Source organism: Camelus dromedarius, chromosome 14, assembly GCF_036321535.1.
Source record: "Camelus dromedarius isolate mCamDro1 chromosome 14, mCamDro1.pat, whole genome shotgun sequence".
In the NCBI taxonomy this organism is placed as follows: domain Eukaryota; kingdom Metazoa; phylum Chordata; class Mammalia; order Artiodactyla; family Camelidae; genus Camelus; species Camelus dromedarius.
The window spans coordinates 37,247,460-37,270,262 of NC_087449.1; the positions used below are offsets into that span (position 1 = coordinate 37,247,460).

The 22,803-nt window shown below is 52.8% G+C and overlaps 1 protein-coding gene across 20 annotated transcripts; it reads left to right on the plus strand.

Moving 5' to 3' along the window:
• Window positions 1–1,439: 1,439 nt before the first annotated feature.
• TAL1 (TAL bHLH transcription factor 1, erythroid differentiation factor) lies at window positions 1,440–22,240 on the plus strand. 20 transcript variants are annotated; one of them, XM_064493611.1, is made up of 8 exons: window positions 1,440–1,582; window positions 3,615–3,753; window positions 4,122–4,208; window positions 5,415–5,606; window positions 10,246–10,404; window positions 13,867–14,307; window positions 15,624–15,718; window positions 18,622–22,240. In XM_064493611.1, the coding sequence occupies exons 6-8, from the start codon at window positions 13,868–13,870 to the stop codon at window positions 19,074–19,076; spliced, it is 990 nt and encodes a 329-aa protein (XP_064349681.1). In that variant the 5' UTR covers window positions 1,440–1,582; window positions 3,615–3,753; window positions 4,122–4,208; window positions 5,415–5,606; window positions 10,246–10,404; window position 13,867; the 3' UTR covers window positions 19,077–22,240. The 20 variants fall into 20 exon arrangements, 7 of the variants coding, with proteins under 7 accessions (XP_064349681.1, XP_064349682.1, XP_064349680.1 ...); XR_010383852.1 differs by lacking the exons at window positions 1,440–1,582; window positions 3,615–3,753; window positions 4,122–4,208; window positions 5,415–5,606 and adding an exon at window positions 7,576–8,648 and having other exon boundaries at window positions 18,622–21,281; window positions 21,471–21,557; window positions 21,823–22,240; XR_010383851.1 differs by lacking the exons at window positions 1,440–1,582; window positions 3,615–3,753; window positions 4,122–4,208; window positions 5,415–5,606 and adding an exon at window positions 7,576–8,648 and having other exon boundaries at window positions 18,622–20,853; window positions 21,231–21,281; window positions 21,471–22,240.
• Window positions 22,241–22,803: the final 563 nt, after the last annotated feature.

Consider the following 22,803-nt stretch of genomic DNA (forward strand, 5'->3'; position numbering starts at 1 on the left):
GAAAGAACCCAGGTTTCCTACCCTAGTGCAGGGCATGCGGTCCAAGAAAGAGGAGCATGCCTTATTGGTCTCTGTCACCCAGGCACCTAGGACACTGGCACCAACTAGATGCTTAGCAAACATGGAGTAAAATGAATGAATGGAGTTGCTGGCATGTGACGTGGAGAGCCCTGGCTCCCGATTCTCGCCACACCTACACAGAGTCCTGACGTGGGACTTGAGCCGTGACCACACTGAGCTTCTTGCCTCCCGACCTGTGCCCCTCACTTCCCACCGCTGGGCCTTTGTACTTACTATTGGTCTTCCCTGTCATCTGCTCTGTTCATCACGGTCCAAGACAGATGACACCACTTCTGGAAAGTCTAGTCTGTCTGATCCTTCCCAGCAGAAGAACCACACACACACACACACACACACACACACACACACACACGGCCGCGCGCGCACACACACACAGTCTCCTGGGTTCCCCATGAACTTTACACACCCCTCCCTAGTAGAGCATCTAGTAAGCTGCCCCATGACTCTTCGCTTCTGTGTCTGTCTCCTCCATCTCAGCACCCCCAGGCCTGAATACAGAGCTGGTGTCGGGTAGAGGCTCATAATAAAAAATAATAGCTTCTATGTATTAAATGGTGCTGGTCTCTGTGCTAAGCTCTTTCCATATGTCTCATAATTTTTCCAACCATCCTGTGAGTCATGTGTTATCTTTACCTCTACTTTAGAGATAAGAAAACTGAGGCCCTACTGAGTAGCTGTGGAAGAACTCTAGCCTAGGGAGGCCTGACAACCAGTTGATGTATTCCTGACCACACCATTAGGCTCCATCCCACGGGGTGGGTTCTGGGCTGGAAACACAGGACCCAGGCCCTGTGGACGAGAGGGCCTCCTGCCCTAGCTTTCCTTGGTGACAGAGCTGTGCGATGGAGTGCAGGAGACCCGTGTGTGTCTTCAAATGGTGCCTTTACAAAACTCTCCCCTTCCCTTTCTACTCTTTGTTTCATCACTCCCTTGCCCTGGCCCCATACAGCTGAGCTTCCAACTCTCTGTCAGGTCTGACTTGCTAAAAATGTGACAAGAGAACTGGGCTGTCTTGTTGCTACAGGTACCTGCAGGGGACTGGAGTTCTCACTGAGAGCCTGCGTGGAGACGGAAAAAAGAGGAAGACGGCAAAGATGAGAAGCAGATTAAATACAGAGGCAGAGAGTGAGGACCAGAAGCAGGAAAAAGAGCAGACCCAGAGAGAGAGATTGAGATGGCAGAGACAGAGAGGCAGAGTGAAAGAGATGATAAGAGATAAAACGGAGAGAGAGATCCTGTGGTTCCCTCACCCCATCACGTTCCCTATCACAGATGGGGAAACTGAGGGTCAGAGGAAATGACCCTACTTCCTGGCAGATGTCTCTGTCACTTTTCTAAACACATCAATTTAGTTCCTCTCACGTCCCCAGATATGTACTGATGCCCTGTGAGCACCAGGAGTTAGGCTGCAGTGGAGGGCTCTGGGGTGTGCTCATCAGAAGAGCAAGATGTGAAAGGAAATACTCAAGAAGGATTGACCAGGGAAGGCTTCCTGGACAAGGTAAGTGCAAAACTGGGCCACAAAAAAAGGTTTATAATCAACTGTATGGAGGCACGATTTATATACAATAAAATGCATCCGTTTTGAGTGTACAGTTTATTTAGTTTTGACATGCACACACTCATCTAACCACCACCACAATCAAGATTTAGAATGTTTTCATTGCCGAGAAAGTTCTCTTGTGCCACTTTGCTGTCATCTCCCTCTCCCATCTTTCCTGATCTGCACTCTGTCACCACAGGTCAGCTTTGCTTTTCCTAGAGTTTCCTGTAAATGGAATCGTGCACTAACATGCTCTTTTGTGTCTTATGTTCACCAAGCATATTTTTGAGATTATCCCATATTTTTGCATACATCTGTACATTTTCTTCTTTTTTATTGCTGACTAGTAGTCTACTACATGATGGACCACAATTTGTTTATCCATTCATCTGTTGCTAGGCATTTGGACTGTTTCTAGTTTTTAGATATTATGCATAAAGGCACTATGAAGACGTGTGTACAGGAGTTCCTATAGTTATGTATTTTTTAATTCTCCCACGTAAGTGTATGTTTATAAATTATATGTTTAAAAAGAACTGCCAAAGAATTCTCCAAAGTGGTTGAGTCACTTCTGCATTCCCTTCAACAATGTATGAGAATTCCAGTTACTCCATATCCTCACCAGTACTTGGGACTATCAACCTTTCAGATTTTAACCATTTCAGTGAGTATATCATGGTATCTCATTGAAGTTTTAATTTGCATTTCCCTAATGCACATTTGAGCATCTTTTCATGAGATTTTTGGCTATTTGTTTATCTTCTTCAGGGCCACAAGGGATTTAAACCAAGACATATCCACAAGATTTTGAAGTGGTTCTCCCAATGTAGCAAATATTTCCTAATAGCCAGTAGGAATGGAAAGGATATTGGGTCCAAGCTGACACAGGTGCTGACAAGCCAAATGACCTTAGGTAAGATGAGCCTGTTTCCTCATCTCTAAAGGTGGTCACACTAGCAGCCTTGCAGGGTTATTGTGGAGGATGAAAGAACAGAACAGAGGCAGAAGCAGGGAGTGGGGCAGGCACACACAGCAAGTGCTCAGCACATATAATTCTCATCACCAATTCAGGGGTCCCACCCACAAGTAGTTATGTTACACAAGGGCCAGGGCCCCATCTGGGTGACCACCAGCAACCATTTGCTGGCCAAAGGGTAGGTGGCTGCACTCATATTCTTCTGTCATTTTCTGGGAGCAAAACCATTGTTGGCAGGGCTGTGTGGACTTCTCTGCCTGTGAGGACAGCACCTAGGCTCTATTGGCGCCATAATTCAGGGGAGCAGCTCTGGTTTTCTGGGTGCTCTTGTAAGAAGGTTAGGGAAAGGGAAATGGCTTAAAAACCTTCGGAAGCACAAGGCTTTCTTTATACATTCAATTCCTCTACGTTGGCCTTTGTGACAGATGAGGGTTGTAAACCAGAGCAGGGGTTCTCAGATTTTTGTGCACATCAGAAATCACCTGGTCATTCTTTTAAAACACATATTTCTGAGCCTCACTCCCATGTTCCTGACTTAGCAAACTTGGGGTGAAGCCTGAGAATTTTCTAGCAAGTTCCCAGATGATGATGTGGTCCACTTTGAGAACTAGTGAATTAGAGTGAAGTCCTTTCCATCCCTGAGTGTTGTGATGGCACTGCTGGGGTTTGGAAGCACAGAGACGACTCTCCCCACGTCTCAGGCTTGGAATTCTGGGCTCAGGCATGTTTACTGATGGGGCAAGGGTTCTTCCAGGGCAAGGAATGGGGACAAAAATGGAGACAATGGCCATATGCAAGTAGGAGGGGGAAACAATGACATCTCCTCAAATTGGCGTTTTTACCATTCAAAATAATCCTAAGAACCATATGATGTCTGGACAATTAACATCTCCCTTCTACAGATGAGGAATGTGAATCTCAGATAGTAAGTAACTTTCCTAGAAACATACAGCTGGCAAGTGGGGGCACAGGGCGGGAACTCAGGACTGCCTGACTGTTGTACTTGTTCTGCAGCTCCTTGGAAGCAGCACAGCCTGAAGCCAGACTGTCCTTGGCAGCAGTGTGAAACCTGGCTCCACCACTTACCTGCTGTGTGGTCTCTGGAAGTCACTCACCCTCTCTGTGCCTCAATTGGCTTACCTACAAAATGGAGGTAACAGTGGTTCCTACTTCATTGGGTTGTTGTAAGGATAACTGAATTAATATTTATGCAGTGCTTAGAACAGCACCGGGCACATAGCACCACTATATAAATGCACTGAAAATAAACGTGGCTACTCACAGTGCACACATACATCGCATCCCTCCAGAGGACAAGCTCAGGGAGAAAGCTCAGAGATCATCTAGCACCCAAAGACAGGGCAGGCAGAAACACTTGAAAAAATTTTAAAGCCTCAAATTTAGGGGTTTAGGAAGAACTCGGCCTTTGGTGGGGTCAGGGACAGCTCAGAGTGGCGACAACCACGGACCCCTGGCCCAAAGCCCCAGAGTCCCCAAACCAGGCTATGCTCTTCTCTCCAGGCTGCTCCGCTTCAGGATCAGACTCCAGAGGACCAGTCTGGGTCCCCACGTCCCCTCCCGCTCGACATCCCAGCCCAGGCGCTCCAGGTTTCCTGCCCGCTCGAGGGCCCCCTTTGGTGCGGGCGGAGGAGGGGTGGCATTTCCTGGCGGGGCCGCGGGCAGCGTCACTTGCTCCTGGACACTCGGACAGCGCGCTGACCGACAGGCACCAGATGCTATTTCGGGCGGCGCCCCGCTCAGCGCGCAGTTTCCGTTTTTCCACCGACCGTCGGAAACCGCGAAGGGGGGAGGGTGTAGACGTCACGAGCCCCCATCCCCAGGCGGGGGGGGGGTGGAGGGGGGATGGGAGGGTTGGGAGACAGGTCAGGATAGCTGCCAGACTGTCAGTATCTGGAGCTTCGCTAATAGAGGGGGTTGGGGAATGTCACCTCTTCGCGCACTCCCTGCTGCAGTGCTGACAAAAGCCTTGCAGGTCTCTGTTCCTTCTCCACAGCCTTGGGGTGCCCGGCAGGTCATTTAATGTCCTGTAAAATAATCCAGCAGCCTGTTTGTGCCTCCAGGGCATCAGGGCACCTAAACTCAAGAAATTCAAAACCAAATGCAGAATCCCTCCCCATGCCAGTTGGCTTACAAGCTCCCATCTAGGCAAATACAGCCAGAAACCCAGAGGTTTCCTGGATTTCTGCTTCCTCCTCACCCCCCAAACTCAATTCTGACAAACCAGTTTTGTATCCTAAACACATGTCAACTGTATCTGCCTCTTGCCATCTCTCCTGCTAGCACCCTAGTCCGCACTCCAATCCGTCTTCCCTGGACCACAGCATTGGCCTCAGAACTGGTCTCCCCACATCATTCCTGCCCCCTCACACTCTTTCTCCACCTTTCAGCCAAAGGGCTTTCTAGAAAAGCAAATCTGATCCTGTATAAAACATTATACCCCCTAAACCAAATAAACAAAATGGTTCCCTCCACCCCAAATTATTTAAATTGTTCACAGCCTTGCTCCAGCCCATACTAGACTTCTCTGTTTCTTTCATGAACTTCAAGCCTTTCTGCTCCAGCCCTTGGCCCACCTGGAAAGTTCTCAATACTCACTCTTCTACCCACCCCTCAGAACCCACTCTCCGATATCAGTCCAGGCATCAGTTCTCAGAGAAGCATTCCCTGGCTGGGCTCTCCCTTTTTGCAGGGGCTCAGAGATGTGAAATGACTTGCCCAATGGTGCCACAGCCCAAGGGTGGCAGTGCTGGGCTTTAAACTCAGAGTTATATGACTTCCTCTCTTTCTATTAAGTGATGCAGCCAAGAAAAGGCAACAGGGACCAGAGGAGGGAGAGATGAAAGCCAACCACCCCCTCCACACCCCCAGCTCCTCCACCCTCCTTTGCAGAAAGACTTCAAGAAGGAAGGGGCAGAAAGGCTGGATCTTGAAGGACAGATGTGAGAGGTGGAGGACAGTAAGGCAGAAGCTGATACACAATGGAGGGTAAGTTGGATTTGATAACAGTGGGTGAAGTGGGGCTGGAGGCATGGGAAGAGAGTGAGAGATGGGGCTGAACACACCACAGAGGCCCATCCTCTGGGTCCCTGCTGAGCAGCTGGTGTGGCTGAGCCAGCAGAGGCCCTGTGGCAACTCCAGGAATTAGATACTTTTTCTCAAGACATGGGTAGCCCTTCTCCTATGAGATTTTGTAAAAGTTACTGGTATCCGCATGGTACCCTGACTTCCACCAAACCGCACAAGAGGAACAGAGGGGACAGGCTACACTGAATTAACTGTATCTTCACTGAGAGTCACCTAATGGTGAAGAGAGGCCAGGACTCAGACTTCGGCCACACTCTGGGCTCAGTCCTTGACTGGGGGACTCAGTCTGTGAATTCTCAGATTCCAAAAGGACCTCAAAACCAAAATGCTGGAAGAACAAAGCAGCCTTGCACGGTGGGGAGAGTTGTGGACTGGGAACTGGATGACTGAGTTTGGGTCTTGGCTTTTCCTCTAGATCACTGTAGCTTTGGCCAAGTCATATCTCCCTGTGACTTAATTTCCTTCTCTAAAATGATAACTAGAATGCCTGCACAAGTGCATACAATGTCACCCTGGGTTCTGGGCTGGGCAAGGTTCGATAGGTCATTGCCCTCCCCACCTTTTAAAGATCATCTTATATACCTCACATCAGCTCTCTGAGGTATGTGTTATCTCCCCATTTTAGAGATGAGGAAACTAAGGTTCAGAGCTAAGTGACTTGCAATATTTGAGCCTCCATCATAAAAGAATGAACACAGATACCCTCCATGACTGAACTGATTGCCCACCCCTCACTGAACCCAGATTTCTAGGCCACAGTACAGATCTTGGCTCCTGCAGTGAGTTGAGCCCAGATCCCTCCTCCAAGCCAGGGCTCTAGCTTCCCTTCTTCATCCGCTGGGCTCCAGAGAGGACCCTGGTGCCCAATTTGCTTTCAACCCAGGCTCCACCACTCACTAGATATGTAATGCTGGGGAAGTTACTTTTACTCTCTATGCCTCCATTTCCTCATCTGTAAATTGATAATAATAGCACCAACCTCTTAAGATCGTTTATGAGAACTAAATGAGTTAATATTTGTACAGTGCTTCAGTAGGAGATTAAAATGTTAAATTATGAGGGGAGGGATGTTCTTTGGCTCTGGGCTCAGCCTGAAACCCACTAGAATGGACATTTTAATCTGTCCGTTGACATCAGCCCTGTCTCCATACAGCCCCTGGATGTGACCTGTGTCCCATCATTCAGGCAAGCAGGCTCCATTTTAGAGCAGAAAAGAGCCCGGGTTGAAGGGGGAGGGCATCGGGAGATGGGGAGTTTTCTGGGATAAGAGGAACTGCCCATTGAAATCCTGGTAACCAGGACCCTACAATGAATGGATGCGGGGCAAGGAAGCGTTGAGAGTGATGGTTTTGGTGTTGTGGTCTTGCTGGGGTGAGAGTTTCTGAAGAAAGTTGTCGAGAAGGCCAGGGACTGAGGTTGTGGGGAACCCGGGTTTCCCAGAGGCCTCGGGATCCGTAATAAGGCTGGACCTGCTGGGTCCTAGACAGAGCGCCCAACTCTCTCTCCGCGGCGCATTCCGGAGCCGGTCCCAAAGCCGCGCAACCAGTCCCCACTCCCTCCGGTGAAATTGCCAAATTAAAATGAATCATTTGGCCCCATAATGGCCGAGGCGCTTATCGGGGCCGAGCGGACCCGCGGCAGCGCCTTATCTCCGCGGCGCACACGGCCCCCGCGCGCCTCGGCCCATGCTAACGAGGCCTAGAACGTGAGCGGGATTAGAGCACGGCGGTGGAGGAGCCGGGCGCGGCGCGGCGCGGCGCGGGCGGGGAACGGGGCGGGGGGAGGGCTCGGCACTAAGGACCAGGCCTCAAAATGGCCACACGCGTCCCCACGTAGCGGCAAAACGTGAGCATTCTGGCCTTTTTCTGGGGGAAGGCAACCTGCAACCTCCCACGGAATTCCCCATCGATTTCCTCCCTCTTTTTGCCCGCTCGCAGAGGAGATTTCGTTCCTTTTCCTTCGCTTTCTTTCGATGGGGGGCTTTTTCCACGGACGCCCTTGCGCTCGCCGCCGCTGCCCCTCCCGCCTTGGAGACTCTCTTCCTTCCTTCCCCTTTTCCTTACGCAATATACAGAAATGCGCGAGGCGGTGGTTGGTTTTCATTTCTTCTTGGTGGTTGTGTGCATGCGGTGGGATTGTGAGAGTGCGTGTGTGAGCTGTGGCGCAACGTTGACTTCTTCCGAGTGTGGTCTTCTTGGCGATAGGTTGTGTGTCCAAACTGTGATGGTGTCTGCGCTGTTTGATATGTAGATTTGGATTCTTTGAGGCTCTTCTGCGTTTTCATAGTTGTATATAATTATGCTCATTTGCCTTCTCGACATGGGTCTGGTTCTGTGTGTTGGGTTGCGTGACGTTTGCGATTGTGTTTAGGTGCTTTCGTTGTCGTGCTAGGCGTGTGTATTCCTGACTACGGTGGATTGTGCGTCCATGAGCGATTGCGTTTGACCGATTTCGTTGTGTCCCGCTGGACAATGTTAGGGCCTGACCCAGTCTGCTTGTGGGGCAGTGTTAGGCTGTGCTTAGTTTGCTTCCCTTCTATGGGGATGGACCTCCTGTGGCCCTGTCCGCACCGGGTTGTGTGCTTGTGTGCTAGTGTCCTCTGGAAGTGCATTTGTAAATCGCTGGGGGGTGGAAGGGAGGGCGAGCAAACAAGAGATGGAAGCGCTAGTTGAGGAGGCGGCATGGGGGCAGGGAGAGGGATTTCACATTTTATTCCAAATTATGATGTATTCGGAAGCCAGTATTGGCTTGAATGGGCAGACGGAGCCCGATCGGCGGCTGCTCTGTCTGGAGGTCAGTCTGTGCCTCGGTGTTGGAGGGGTCTGTTAGTTAGCGGGAGGCTCTTCCAGGCTGGAAGCTGAGCAGCGCTCGCGGAGGTCCGCGCCTTCAAGCCGGTAGCCGCCCGCTTCGGTTCCCGCGGCACTCAGGCTTCGTCCATTTCTGGTCAGTTTCACGGGTACAGCCGCCGGCGTCTGCGCGAGAGGCCTGGAAAAGACAATGAGCGCATTCTCCAGGCCTCGCGCCTTGGGTGGGGACCCTAGGGATCATCTCCAAGGAACATTTTCCCAACCCCTTCCCCGGTGAGCGACATTCCCGTGCGGGTCTGGTACCCGTCACATCGATGACCGGGGCCAGTCTTCATGGAGGGATGGGGTCAATGCTGCCTTAGCTCCGGAGGAAGAAAATATTTTGTTTTGCCAGTTACAGTGGTTGCTAATGTCATCATCATTATCATCATCTTTAATTAAAATCACCGTCCAGAAGCGAAACAGCTTGTCCCTTTTAGCTTCTTTGTAGCGGATAACAAAGCAGCACAGGTTTTTCGCCACCAGCACTGTTTTTTAAGTTGCTGGGTTTGAGGGTAGGGAGAGAAAATGGAGAGGGACGGACACAGAAGCTCCATCCTAAAGCAAAAATTAACCCCGACGTAAGACACCAGGAATGACCGATTCCTCCTTGTTCTCACCCCTCCCCCCATTTGGATTAAAAGAGGAGAAAGAAAATCTCCCTCATTGGATTGAAACCGCAGGGAAGAATTATCACTATATTTACACTAAAGCTGGGGCAAAAAGGAGGCAGCCTATGCAATTTATCCAAGACTTCGATGTGTGACTATAAACTGGACGATTTAGGCAAAACAAATTAAACAAAAACCTCCGGAGGAAAAAAAAGGCCACCTAAATTTCTCTATCGCTACATCCTGAGAAGTGGTATTGGCTTTATTTTTACCATCTCTCTTTTCCTTGTTTATTGCTGCAAGGAATTACTAGAATTCTCCCTTGCTTTGCCGATCTGAACCCCGAAAAATCGAAAATCTTTTGTAGGGATGGTTGAGGGAAAGGCGAGGGCTCTTTCTTTTCTATCCCCCCTTTTTTTCCTTAATAAGTATGAAGAAAAAAAGGGACATCGATAGATCAGAGATCCCTCCTGTCCCCCCAATTTTCTCAAACCTGCGCCGTTCAGACTGTATCCCTTCGGGAAAGTAGACTCTGGAATTGGGTTCTGGTTTCGCTTTGGGCTGGGGGGTCATGGACAATGGAGGCCTTGGAGACTCTGTCCCACCGACCAGGGTCTGAAGACTAGATTCCCCTTTTATGACAGGCATCCCCCTACCCACCAGGCTAGGTTGCGGACGACTCCGCGCTGTGGCCACAGCTCCAGCCTGACTCGGTTCCCGAGCCAAGCGAGTAGACGAGTCAGTGCTTAGAAACAAACAGCCACACTGAGCCAGACATCCCGGTTGGAGAGTGCGATAATGTTCCAGGCAGTGTGCGGCAGGGCTGTTGTTGTTGGACTAAACAGTTATTCCTGATTGGTCAGGTGTAGGGTTCTTTTTTATCGGGGTACAGGGTCGGGGAGGCTTCAAACACCTGCAGGTTGGGGGTGGAAAGCTGTTGGCATTGGTGATCCCCTGGGCTCGTTGGCAAGGACATGAGGTAATTCCCAGCCATTGATCCCCATTTCTCTCTCTCCCTCCCTCTCGCCCTCCCTCTTTCTCTCCACCCCCATCTTTCCTGGAAACTCGCTTTGGGCGCGGCAGACCGCCCAGGACCACACCGTGGCCTAACTGCCAGTCTTTCTGCGAGAGAGGGGGAAAGCAAGGACCCCCATCCACAACCTGGACCTCAGCTCCCATCCCTCTCCGCCGGAGGAGTGGAGATCCTATTTAGAGGGGCCAGTCTCTCTAAATATGCCCCAGGTGAGTTTGAGGGGAACCTATCGGTGGAAACAGTGACCAGGAAGGCCTTGGGGTCTGGCCTGGGGTGGGGAAGCTCAGGACAGAGGACAGTTCAGTCTCAGATTGGGGAGGGGGAGGGGAGGACGAACCCAGAGCTGTGAATCTGGCATCTGGCTCTGCCACTGACTGTGGCCTCTGTGCCACTGTGGCTTCCAGAAGAGCCCTTTCCTTTTTCGATCCTTAGTAAAAACAGCTAGTTTGACTTAGTTCCCCACGCCACTCCCATCTGTCTTGGTTCTGTGGACATTTCCCAAGGCTCATAACTTTGGGACAGCTATATCCGGGTAGTGCAGGCATAATGCAGGCTGCGCACGCTGGACTCCGGCAGGAAGAAGGCCGCAGCCATCCTGGCTAACGCCGTCCCAATTCGGGTGGGCCCTGACCGGGTCTAAGGTCTAGGGCGGGCCATGCAGGAACACCCCTCCACTCCAGCAGCAGTAGCAGCGGGCAAGTGGTTCTGTTCACTGGCGATTCTGGTTCTCTTGCAGACTTGTGAAGGCTTGGGGCTCCCCCAGGGGGTGGATGCGTTATGAGGGACAGGAGTCTGGGTCTAAGGCGGTGCCTTTGGCCGGGACATGGCAGAGGCTGTTTTCCTATAAGAAATTCTCCTAGCTGGGAATTGGAAGCTCCAGGAGACCAAGTGCCTGTCCCCTAGTAGCTCTTGGGTTCCCCTGTCTTGTTCAGGCACACACAGAAATGTTCTGACTGGCTGGCAACAGGAGATGGGGAGCCGGTGTAAGGGGCTGTGAGCTGCGTCTTGGCTGCACAAAGAGGAGATGTAATGGTCAAATTGTCTGGTGCTGTTGGGTTAGAAATTTTCTTCCCACTTCTCTCATTTTCCCCAATGAAAACAAATAAACAAAAATCACTCAGGCTTTCCTTTCAATAATCTTAACTGAAGCCATGTGATGGGGTTTAGTCACTGACCACCGAAAGTACTTGTGAATTCTCTACTGGCTTCCTTGGGAGCCTAGAACCCTGGCTTGGGTGATCCTGGTTGCAGAAGGAACCAGGTTTTCCTGAGGTCCTGGGAGGGGTGGGGCGAGGTTGGCCACAGACCCTGGGGACCAATCATAGGTTTCTCATGGGGAGCCTTAGACATATAGATATTTAAAAGCATCTGGAGAGGGCATTTGGGGCCAGAGTTAACTCATCTCCCCTTGCCCTATGGGGATCTGCTTCTACTCAAAGCCATGGAATTAATCAGAAGGTATAAATGTGTCCTAAGGAGAGCTTGAGCTCATTCTGGCAACTGCAGAGTGAACTGTTTGTCACTCAGTTACAAGCTGGGCCTGAAGCACATGTCACTGGGCGCACAACGGTATCGGTATCTGGGGACAGTAAGGTAGGGAGCCAGCCCCTTAAGGCCTGTATGTTTCACCAGAGGATGGTCTATTTCTAGTGCATTTCACTGTTGCAGCGGAGTCAAGAGGTCTCCACTGGTATACCGCTGGTGCATTTCTAGTGGCTGCAGTGTCTTGGCAGTCCCATTCTATGGATACAGATCTATTGTTTCCCCCATAATTGTAAACTCACTTCTAATGAAGTGTTGAGGACCCACTGCCTTTTGCAGCTTGGGTACACCAGGTCTGGGGGAATTTTGTTGTTTCCGGGAAGAGCCCATGGGGCTGGCAGACCCAGGGCAGGAGCATAATCTGAATGATGATTCTCTATCAGCTGTGTGTCTGGTAGCAATTGAGTAGCTCCGGAGGAGGTTTCAGAAGGTCCCGACTCTCTTCTGGGGTGGGAGGATGGTTCGCAGGCTGACTCCCTTTCAGAACGTGTACAGTGGCAGAATGGCTGCCATGAGTGATTAGATAGACTCTGCTTGGGGCTGAGTTGGATTTTTCTGTATTTGTTTTCTGCTACAAAATACCCCGATTATATAATTCCGACAGCAGAAACTATTTTGAACATTTTATGAAACCTGTCGAGTTGATTATATACATATATATATATTTTTTTTATTAAAACAACTCACAAGCATTTCCACATTTGGACCCAGAGGCTCTTAGTTTTTCCATTATCATTCTTGCCAGGTCGGGGGTGTGAGAGGAGGTTGGCTCCACCAGCACCAAGATAGGGTGATGGAAGAACTGGAGGGAGCAGTAGTGGGGAGTGGAGCCTCTGCCTGGGGTCACCCTGGAGTATGGTTATGGAGTAGAGGAGTGTCCTTGGGTTGAGGGGGTGGTATATATGGGAAGATGTATATGGGAAGGTAACAAAGACAGAGCAAGATGGGAGTTCTGGTCCCACTCTGTGGCAAACAGGCGAGTGTGACCTTGGTCAAGGCAGTCCCCTTGCTGGCCCAGTCTCTCTGTCAGTAATAATGTTTACTTGAGCATTTGCACAGTGCTTTTAAATGTATAAATGAAGTATTCCTCCTATTTCCCAGAGGACAACACGGAGGCAGGAGAGAGAGGGAAAGGAGAGTGCTGGAGGAGTTCAGGGGCCTTCATGACACCCTCCCCCCCCCCACTTGTGAGTGGGAGCCCAGACCGCAGTGTCTCAGGAGCACCCTTTGAATGTCCCGGCTCTACACGCCTCAACCAGTCTTCCCTTCTAGATCCCACCTCACTTCTGAGTCCAACTGAGCAGAAGGAGGTAGAGTGTGCAGGAAAGTAGGGCCTGGATCATCCTCCCTTCCTGTTGTTCCATCTCTGGTCCCTGGGGGAGTAAAGAGCCATTGGGGTTTCCAGTGGCTGCACAGACAGAATACAGGTCGATTTACTGAGTATAGACAGACCCCCCCCCCCCTCGGCAAGGCTGTTGAATATGTGTTAAAAGGGAGAGCTGGTTCCTCCCGATAATTTTCTGCCAGCTCTGATCCCTCTAGCACCCCTCACCAGGTTTCTGGGTGTATGTGTGTGATGGTAGGCTGGGGGCGGGTATCACTGAGAGGCAAGTAAGGTTCGAAAAGCACTCCACCTCTGCACAGCAGGTTCCCCCGCCAAAACCAAAAGGGGGGGTGGGGAGAACTTGGTGGGGGATTTGTTCCCTCCTCTTCTCTTGCGGCCTGAGAAGGGGCACGGGGTGATATTTCTTTCTCACCTCTTTCTACATTTCCTTCCTCCTTTTTTCCACTCTGTTTTTCTTTCGCCGGCTGTATTCCTTTTTCTTCCAATGTCTCTGTTGTCCTTCTCCATCTCTGTCCTTCCTGTCCTCAGTGCCTGTGTCTCCCAGGCACCCTCCCCTCTTCCTCCAAAGCAGAGACCCCATTTCCTTTTCGCCCCAGCATCGCGGGTGGATGGATGTGTGTCCACGTGGCGCTAAGTTTGTCAGCCTTTTCTCAGGGCTCGGCGGTGCGTGGGTTTCTCTCTCTGCCTTTCACCCACCCCCAAACCGTCCCGACCCCACCCTACGTGTGTGGGCTGGGGGCGGTGGTCAGAGCGGGCGTCCGCTTGTCTGTCTGTCTGCCCGCAGGATGACCGAGCGGCCGCCCAGCGAGGCGGCACGCAGTGACCCCTCGCTAGAGGGACGGGACGCGGCCGAGGCCCGCATGGCCCCCCCGCACCTGGTCCTGCTGAACGGCGTCGCCAAGGAGACGAGCCGCGCGGCCCCCGCGGAGCCCCCGACCATCGAGCTGGGCGCGCGCGGCGGCCCGGGGGGCGGCCCCGCCGGTGGGGGCGGCGCCGCGCGAGACTTAAAGGGCCGCGACGCGGCGGCGGCCGAAGCGCGCCATCGGGTGCCCACCACCGAGCTGTGCAGACCTCCCGGGCCCGCGCCTGCGCCCGCCTCGGCCCCCGCGGAGCTGCCCGGCGACGGCCGCATGGTGCAGCTGAGCCCGCCCGCGCTGGCGGCCCCCGCCGCCCCTGGCCGCGCGCTGCTCTACAGCCTCGGCCAGCCTCTGGCCTCGCTCGGCAGGTCAGGCCGGCGGGAGGGACGGCTGGGCGGGCGGCGCGGGCACCGGGGCTCCCTTGCTGTACTTCGGGAGCCGGCCGCCCTCCTCCCCGCCGGGCGGTGCGGCTGAGCGCGCGGAGAGAGGGGGAGGTTTTACACCCGCGGGCGGAAAAGCCTAGGCTGGAGCCCCCGTGTGAGTGAGGAAGGAGTCCTCTGCCAGTGTGAGTGTGTGTGCACGCGGGGGTCAGTGTGCGGGTGTGCCTTGTGACTGCGGCGTGCACGGTGTGTGGAAGCGGAGGAGGGGGAGTGCAGGCATGCGGCTGGGCGTGAGCAGAAGGGTTGGGGGTGCTGCTTGGTGGTGGTGGTGGCGAGAGCGGGGACAGGAGTCGTCTCGTGAGTGTGAGTAGGAGGCAAGAGTGTGTCTGAATGCGCTCCGCTGAGAAATTCTTCTGGAAGCTGCAGCCATTCGTGAACAGGTAAGAGATGTGCACCCCAGGGTGGTTGAGAGAGGGCTCCCTCCTCTGAATCTCCTCGCCAGGGAATTCCCGTTGCGGGGAATGGAGCCCTCCCTCCTCTCCTGAGCCCCTCTGCCCGTAACAGTGATCTCTGGCCTGGAGCCTGGACTCCCTGTGGTGTGAGGGTGTCCATTTCCCTGCTGGGGCCACTGAGATGGTGGAGAGTTGGAGGCAGGGTTGGGGTGGGGACAGGAAGATGAGGCAGAGAGAGACAATGTGGGGCAGTGGGTGAGTTGGAAGACTTGGTGAAAGAAGCTATGGAGAGTCAGTCCAGAGTGGGTGTTGAAGGGGGCATGTCTGTGGGGCTGAGTCAGGGTTTCCTGTCTGTTGCTGGTCCACCCGCCCCATGGGGCTGGTGGAGGTGAAGGTGGGGTGAGGTTATGTGGAGGGGACAGCATGCCTGCCCTGATGTGATGTAGGAATTGCACACCTGCAGGTGTGAAGGCCATGTCTTCCTGTGGGAGCACCTGTTTGGGAATGGAGGTATCTGTGGACTGTGTGCTTGTAGCGGGGAGAAGAGTATGTCTGTGGGCTGTGTGTTCATTTTTGTGTTTGCTCCATGTGTTCACCTCTGATGTGTGTGTGTGTGTGTGTGTGACTCCTCCCCTTGCTTGTCTCACCACACAGAAAGGGTGGGGACATTGTGTGTGTGTGTGTGTGTGTGTTTCATGTCCCTTCCAGGCACCAGTTCAGGTGTGAAGGGCCCAAAGTTGCCTCGTTTTTCCAGGGGACGGGGACTCAAGGGCATGGGGGAGGATGGGTATGGAGCCTCTCTCTGCCCTCCACCCACTTGTGATCTTGTGATCTGCCTGCTCCCTCCCACAGTGGGTTCTTTGGGGAGCCAGATGCCTTCCCTATGTTTGCGACCAACAACCGAGTGAAGAGGAGACCCTCCCCTTATGAGATGGAGATTGCTGACGGTGAGTCTGAGTCTACCTCCCCCACCATGTACTCACTCCCTTAAGCTGTTAGAGCCCCTGAAGGAAGGATCCTCAGGGACTACTCCCTAGGTATCTCGCTTAGATGGGCAAGCTCTCTTGACTCCGCAGCTGTCAAAGTCCTCACTCTGTTGACCTGGGACCAGGGGAGGTCATGGGTGGGGCTGGCGGTTGCCACACTCACAACCCTGGGGAGAGGGGACATGGGAGTAAGGGCATATTGTGGCACTTAGCCCAGACCTCCAGGGCCAGTTGTAGCCCCCACTTTAGCTCCCTCCCTACACTTGTCAAGGATCATGGAGGAAGGGCAGAAACACATGTAGTCCCCTGCCTCTGAGCAGCGGCCCTCAGGGATTCTTTGTACCTCTTCCCAAGTCCTCTTTGAAGTCCAGAGTCTGCTTCCTACCTGAAATTGCACCTTTAAGGATCTTGTCCCAGATCCCTACAAAGTGAGGCCCTCTTGTCCCCTTTACCAGAGGCTTGGAACTCCCTTCCTGACATCAGAGATTCTGCCTTGCTCCCTTCCTTCCCCCAGAAGGGCCTCAGCACTGCTAATGTGAACTACCAGAGTAGTCTTTGGCCCTGAATTTGGGGGAAGGAGTTCGAAGAGTGGGAAATCTGGGGGACTCCCTCCCGCTTCCCAGGGTTGAGCAGATGTAGTAATTGGGGCCCAGCACCAGGAGGCAGGAGAGAGGCTCTCCAGAGAAGAGGGACTTCCTGGAGCTCCCAGTGCTTCCGACCAGCTGGAGCCTGGCGCACCTGTAGGAAGGGCACCAAAAGCCTTGGAGCTAGACTGGGATTTCTGCAAACTGCTGGTGAGAGGGGTGTGGATCGAGCTGCAGCTTCTGGAGGGTGTTCTGGAGAGGAGGAGGGCTAGCACCTGGACAAGGAACAGACATCAAAAGACCTAACAGCCTGGGGCACAGGGGTGTAGGGCTGAGAGGGAAGGGTGTTGGAGTGTCAGTGCTGCTAGGTTAGAGACAAGAGGCAGGTGTACCAAACAGGAAGCAGGCAAGACCAACCCTGAAATTCTCCAGGGAAGAGGCAGAGACAAGAGAAATCAGGCACAGAGGAGGAGGAGGGGGAGCAAAGAGCAGGGGTTTGGGAGGAGTGCAGGAGTGTAGAGAGACCATTACCCATAAATGATGCCAATATTCACCAAGCACCTTTTCAGTGCCTGGCCAGAGAGAGACAGAGGACGTGGAGGGATGGACGGACTCAAGAAAGTGAAAAATGTGGAGAAGTAGGTAGTTTTCTGGGAAGGACCAGACAGGAATAGACAGGGAGGTGACAGGGAGGGTGGGGTGCAGGCTATGTCCACAGGACTTTGAAATCAAGAGATTTAACCAAAAAGAGTCCCTAAAAGTAGAACTAACACAAGGTCTAAAGTCAGGACTTCATATGGATTCCTGTGGCTAAACTTTTCTGGGCCTCAGTTTTCTCATTTGTAAAGTGGGGAGGATAACTGCTTCCTCCCAGATTGTGGAAGGAATATAGTCAGGTAGAGTGCTTTTAGGGCCTGGCTCGGGAAAGTCTGTCTCGCTCTTGCCGTGACAGCAGCTGTGATGCCCCTCTCCCCACACAGGCACCCCCTGAAGATCAGGCAGCAGCCATGGAGCAGGGACTGGTCCTCCCAGTGGCACAGCTGAGGGCCTCCCCTCTGTCTGGCCTGGAGCTGGGAGAACAGCAATTTACTTCCTTGGAGGTGCCTAGGGTAGGACTGCCCAGTGGGTGTGCTGTGCTTTTCCCGGCCTGGGTCTGGCCTTTAGCAAAAAGAGTCAGCTGGGCTGGGGCCTGCGGGGGTTTGAAAAGACTGTTTCTGAGGCACTGAGGGCAGAGGACGAGTGATCTTCCCTGGGGAAAACATGATGTGGTTATGTATATGGATATGAGTGTGTGTGTGTGTGTGTGTGTATAGGTGTGTGTGGACCTGTAAGACAGAGAAAGAGAGATGGTCAAGCAGCAAGTGGCAGCACAGATGAGCTGGGTCATGGGGGCAGTTTCCCTCCCACCTGGCCCCAGTCTCCTTGGCTGTGAAGTGAGTCCGTGGGTCTTAGGTGATGGCTTCTTGCCTACACAACTTTCCACGTTGGGTAGCTCCTTTCCATCTTTTATTTACCTTTTGCTTTTTTTTGTTTATGTGTTTCCTGCTTGTTCATCATCTCTTACCCCAGGAACATGTAAGCTCCATGAGGGCAAGAACTGTGTCCTGTCTACCTTTATTTCTTAGTGCCTAGCACAGTGCATGGTTGTCAGTAAATAACCGATGAATGGATAATAATAACTAACATTTTTTGAATGTTTAATCAGAGGCAATATTGCCTTAAGTACCTCTCCTGGGTTGGCTGTTATATCCACATGACAATCTTATGACTTGAGTCACTAGTATCATTTCCATTTTACAGATGATAAAACTAAGGCATGGAGAGTTTAAGGAATTTGCCCAGACTCACCATCTAGAGAGTAATAGTCAGGAATTGAGCCCAGAAAGTCTGGCTCCAGAGTTCGTCTTTCTAACTAGCACTGTATGGCCTCTTGGCACAAGTGAATGAATGAATGAATCAATGATATATGGTTCCTGTCCTCAAATGTCTCACAGCCCAGAGAAGGAGACAAGCATGGAAACAATCAACAGTGATGGGAATTAAGGGTTTATAGGGCCATAGTGATTGGTTAGATCTGTCCGGAGGGATTGATTCAAGTTCTCAGAGAGGAAGAAACATGAATGGGGTTTTGAAGGATGAGTAAGTTTTCTGAGTGAAAGGAAAGAAGGCACTCTAGGTTTCCCAAGTTTCCCGATGGATGGTTTCTCTTCTTCCCCACAGGAGAAGATGCCCTGGGGAATCTCGAGCCCCCTCTCCTAACCCTTGCCCTCATGCCCCCAGGTCCTCACACCAAAGTCGTGCGGCGTATCTTCACCAACAGCCGGGAACGATGGCGGCAGCAGAATGTGAATGGGGCCTTCGCAGAGCTCCGCAAGCTGATCCCCACGCATCCCCCGGACAAGAAGCTCAGCAAGAACGAGATCCTCCGCCTGGCCATGAAGTACATCAACTTCCTAGCCAAGCTGCTCAATGACCAGGAGGAGGAGGGCACCCAGCGGGCCAAGCCTGGCAAGGACCCTGTGGTGGGGGCTGGCGGAGGGGGTGCGGGGGGAGGGGGCAGTGCGCCTCCAGATGACCTCCTGCAGGACGTTCTCTCCCCGAACTCCAGCTGTGGCAGCTCCCTGGACGGGGCAGCCAGCCCGGACAGCTACACAGAAGAGCCGGCACCCAAGCACACGGCCCGCAGCCTCCATCCTGCCATGCTGCCCGCCGCTGATGGAGCCGGCCCTCGGTGATGGGTCTTCGACCACCCAGGACCAGCTGGGAGGTTGCCTTTGGGCCGCTGGGACCATGGGCTTCAGGGCAGGTGGGGTGAGGACTGGGCAGCTCTGAAGCAGGGTATGGACTTGATGAGCTTTCCCTGATGTCTGAACTTTGGAAAGTCCTAACCGCCCCTGGGGCTGGCTATCCTGTTTCCTGCCTCACTAGGAGAACAGAAAAATGGAGCAAAGTGGTAGGTACTTTTTATGAAGATGGCACGGTCTTCCCCCTTTTCCAAATCCCTGAGGCTTCTCAAGTAAGAGGCTCGAGTGGCGCTGCTTTTGGCCTGGAGCATGGGGGTCCTGCCCTCACTGAGACCTGGGTGGTCAGTTCCTTCCCGAGGCGTCTGGCAGCCTCTGCCTGCCTTTAACGCCTCCAAAGCTGGCTAGGGTGGCTTTTGTGGCCACACGGTCCAAATATAGGTACCCGATAGCTGCCCATTTCTTGAGCCCCATCTTTACCCAGGCCCACATTGGTCCATCCAGCTTGCCAGCTGCCGCAGAGGGCCACAAGCCTCGAGGTGCCTTCTTCAGGGCCTGGTTGAAGAAGACGGCCAATGGACAGCCTGCTCTCGACTAGCTGGGCCAGAGGGTCAGAAAACACAGTAGCCCTTACTTCTTTCCCTGGGGATTGAAGGTCTGCCTTCTCCCCACTGAGACTTGCTTCCTTATCCTTGTGGCTCTGGGGACCAAGTCTGCAACTGTGAGCGTGTCCTGTGGGCTTTGTGCGAAGGCAGAGACAGGAGATGTGCTGACAGTGAAATTGAGCACGACCTGTTTGGGACACGTGGGCTTCAAGTCGCCGTGGTGTCTCAGAGCTATCTGCCTGCGTTCTCAGCGACACATTGCTGTTCATGCAGGAGCAGATGCCAGTGCGCTGATGGGTGTGTGTTGGTGCAGAGTAGAGGTGCAGCCCCATCTCGAGTTCTCCTACTGCTCAGAGGGAGCTTCCTGCGGCAGGATGTCTGTTTGCGGATGGTCTGGTCTGTGTTGTGAAAATGAACCTGGCATGAACTCTGTCCTGTGAGTTCCTGGCATTTGGGATCTTGCTTGACTTCAGTTATTGGTGGGATCTTTAGGTCTTGATATGACCCAGGATCCAGCCCTACTTCTAGAGCCCAGGGAACCCAGTGAGAGACCAGGCCCTGGCAGAGATCCAAACACACGCAAATTCACTTAGCAGAACCTTCGACAGCCCTTGATTGTGCAGATTTCAGTCATCAAGGGTGTGTATGGGAGGCTGGCTTAATGCAGTTGGGGTGCTCCTCACCTCAAGTTGTACACCACATTTTTGTAAATCAAACCCTTATCCTTCATCTTTTAAAGAAGTACTAACGCAAGTCATTTGGTAAAGTGGAGAATCCTTTTGTAGAGTGGACCACTGCCCCTTCATTGATCCCCTCTGTCAATCCAGGTGGTGGGACGTAGTTTTCTTAAGGCGAGGCCTGCCTGTGACCCACATCCCATGCCCATGGAACAGACTGCACACAAGTCCAATACACCTGTCACCTGCCCTCCAGTCACCCCAGCTGGCTCTGACCAGGCTCTGCCTTGGAGATCAGAGGGAGAAGGATGCTCTGGCTCTGCCCTGCCCAAAGCAACGTGGAGGAACCGTCGCTGCTGCAGTCAGGAGAAGCCCTCGCACGTTGTGGGCTTCAGTCTGGTGGTCTGCCCTCACCGTGGCGGGGCCTCGGGAACAGCCACACGCACCCGGGGAGTGATCCCTGCTCCCCTGCCTACTTCCTTTTAAGTTGTGAGGTCTAGTCCGTGGGGATGGGAGCAACATGGGTAACCCTTGTAGCACTCTCTGTCCTACTTCAGCCTCCTCTCCATCATATTTTGATGAACATGAGGATTGGTTCCCTTCTAATTTTTGGAAGTTCCTGTGGGGAATCCCATCTGTTTAAAGACTGAGCACCTATTCTCAATCCTAAGGCTGCATTTGCTTCCTTGTGGATTAACTTGACCTGGGAGTGAAAAGTGGCCACAGTGAGCCGACATGGGTGGGATTTAGGAGATGGGTCACACATTCTCTCAGGGACTCCGCTCCCTCTTCTCTCAGACTTGCAGTATGACCTGGGAAAGTTCTGTCAGTTTCTCATAAATACCCTGGTTTGGCCTGTCTCCTAGGGCTGTGGTGTGGACTGGATGGAATCATGAAAGTAGAAGCATTTTGAGATGGTGAGGAACTCTGTTGCCCTCGGTGTCATTCCTGCAGTGGAGCTCCCTATCCCGAGTCCAGGAGCCGGGAGTGGGCCGGTCTGCCTGGGTGCACAGCATCGGGCCATTTCGGTTCTAAACCACTTTCGCCTGAATCATCTAGCTTATCCTCATTTCTCCAGCTTGACCTCATTTCTCTCTCATGCCAAGGCGAGGCACAGGAGTGAGACTGGGAAAGAGACGTGGGCACATGAGCAGAATATGGAAAAAGGAACACAACCACCCACGACAGGCTGGGTAGGGATGAACAAAGCTTCACGTCTCTGTTAAGAAGTAGACAAGGTCCATGATTTTAATTCTCGTTGCCAGCACCTCTCCCCTACCACACCCTTCTGCTTCCTCTGCCCCTTCTTCACCCACGAATATTCTCCATCCAAGAATAATATCTGTACAACAGGGAAACTATATAAAGATGGAAAAAACAGGAGGAGAACAAAAATGATTGTCAGTGACTGGAGGGAATCACATCTCTTAAGACAAATTCATATCCTTTTATTTGTAGTGGCAAACAACAAGATGGTACAACCTTTATCCTTTTCCGAAAGCAGAACAAAGGGCACAGCATCTCTGGTCAGCCGCCAGCTGTCTCGGCCTTTGGGGGTGGTCTCGTCGTACTTGTGGTTTGGATGGTACGTGGCCCCCGCCGAAGGCTTGCCCCCGGCCCGTGTACATAGCGCGTCGTCCCTGCGGGTGGGCCCAGCACTTTCCGTCGATGTTGTACTGTACGTGATGCGTGGCGTTGGTCTCTGCATTTTTCTGCAGAAGAGGAGTAACCACTCCAGGTACCTTGTCCTTTGTACAGCCCAGAGGCCAGCACTGTGGGCGTGTGACTCTTTAGCGACAAAACCCATGTGGTGGTGATGTGTGTATATATATAAGGATATATTGGGAAGATTTCTAAATAAAAGTTTTACAGAGGGGCCTGGACTCTTGCCTGCACGCCGCACCCCTAGGACTGGGAGTTAGGATACAGAAGGAGACACTGACCTGTCTTGCTGACATGGGAGCTCAAGCCTCAGCCGTCCTTCCAGGGTGAGGTCCCACCTCCTACCCGGAGGCTTCCCGCTTAGGGTTTCTGTTCTTTCCCCTCTGCCAGGACTCACGGAGGGGGCCTCTTCTCATCACTGTGTACCCACACTTTGGGCTCAGGATCTCAGGGCAGAGAGTCCCATCTGCATCCCCTTGGCAGGGGCCATGGCTTTTATTGTGGGCTCAGGACAGATCAAGGTCTCACCAGAGGAGGGTCCCAGGTCCCCCAGTGACTCAATGAAGGCTGCTGCTCTCCTGCCTGCTCTGGGAGATTGAGGGTGTGGGTCTGACACGGGCTTAGGGACAGAGGCTGAGGCTTTGGGAGTCGTGAGTAGAGACTCAGGAATGGGAACGCTGGTCAGAGGCAAGGACTCTGGTTCTGGGGAGGCCTCTGCCTACAGACTGTTGGATTTCAGGGACCTCAGTAGATCAGATAGGCATTTCCAACAAAATA

What these genes read in the sequence shown, in the direction of transcription:
- TAL1 (XM_064493611.1), top strand. Translation starts at nt 13,868, where the DNA reads ATGACCGAGCGGCCGCCCAGCGAGGCGGCACGCAGTGACCCCTCGCTA. An exon ending in CCTCTGGCCTCGCTCGGCAG is followed by an intron (nt 14,308 to 15,623) that starts GTCAGGCCGGCG and finishes TCCCTCCCACAG; the next exon opens with TGGGTTCTTTGGGGAGCCAG. An exon ending in TGAGATGGAGATTGCTGACG is followed by an intron (nt 15,719 to 18,621) that starts GTGAGTCTGAGT and finishes TCATGCCCCCAG; the next exon opens with GTCCTCACACCAAAGTCGTG.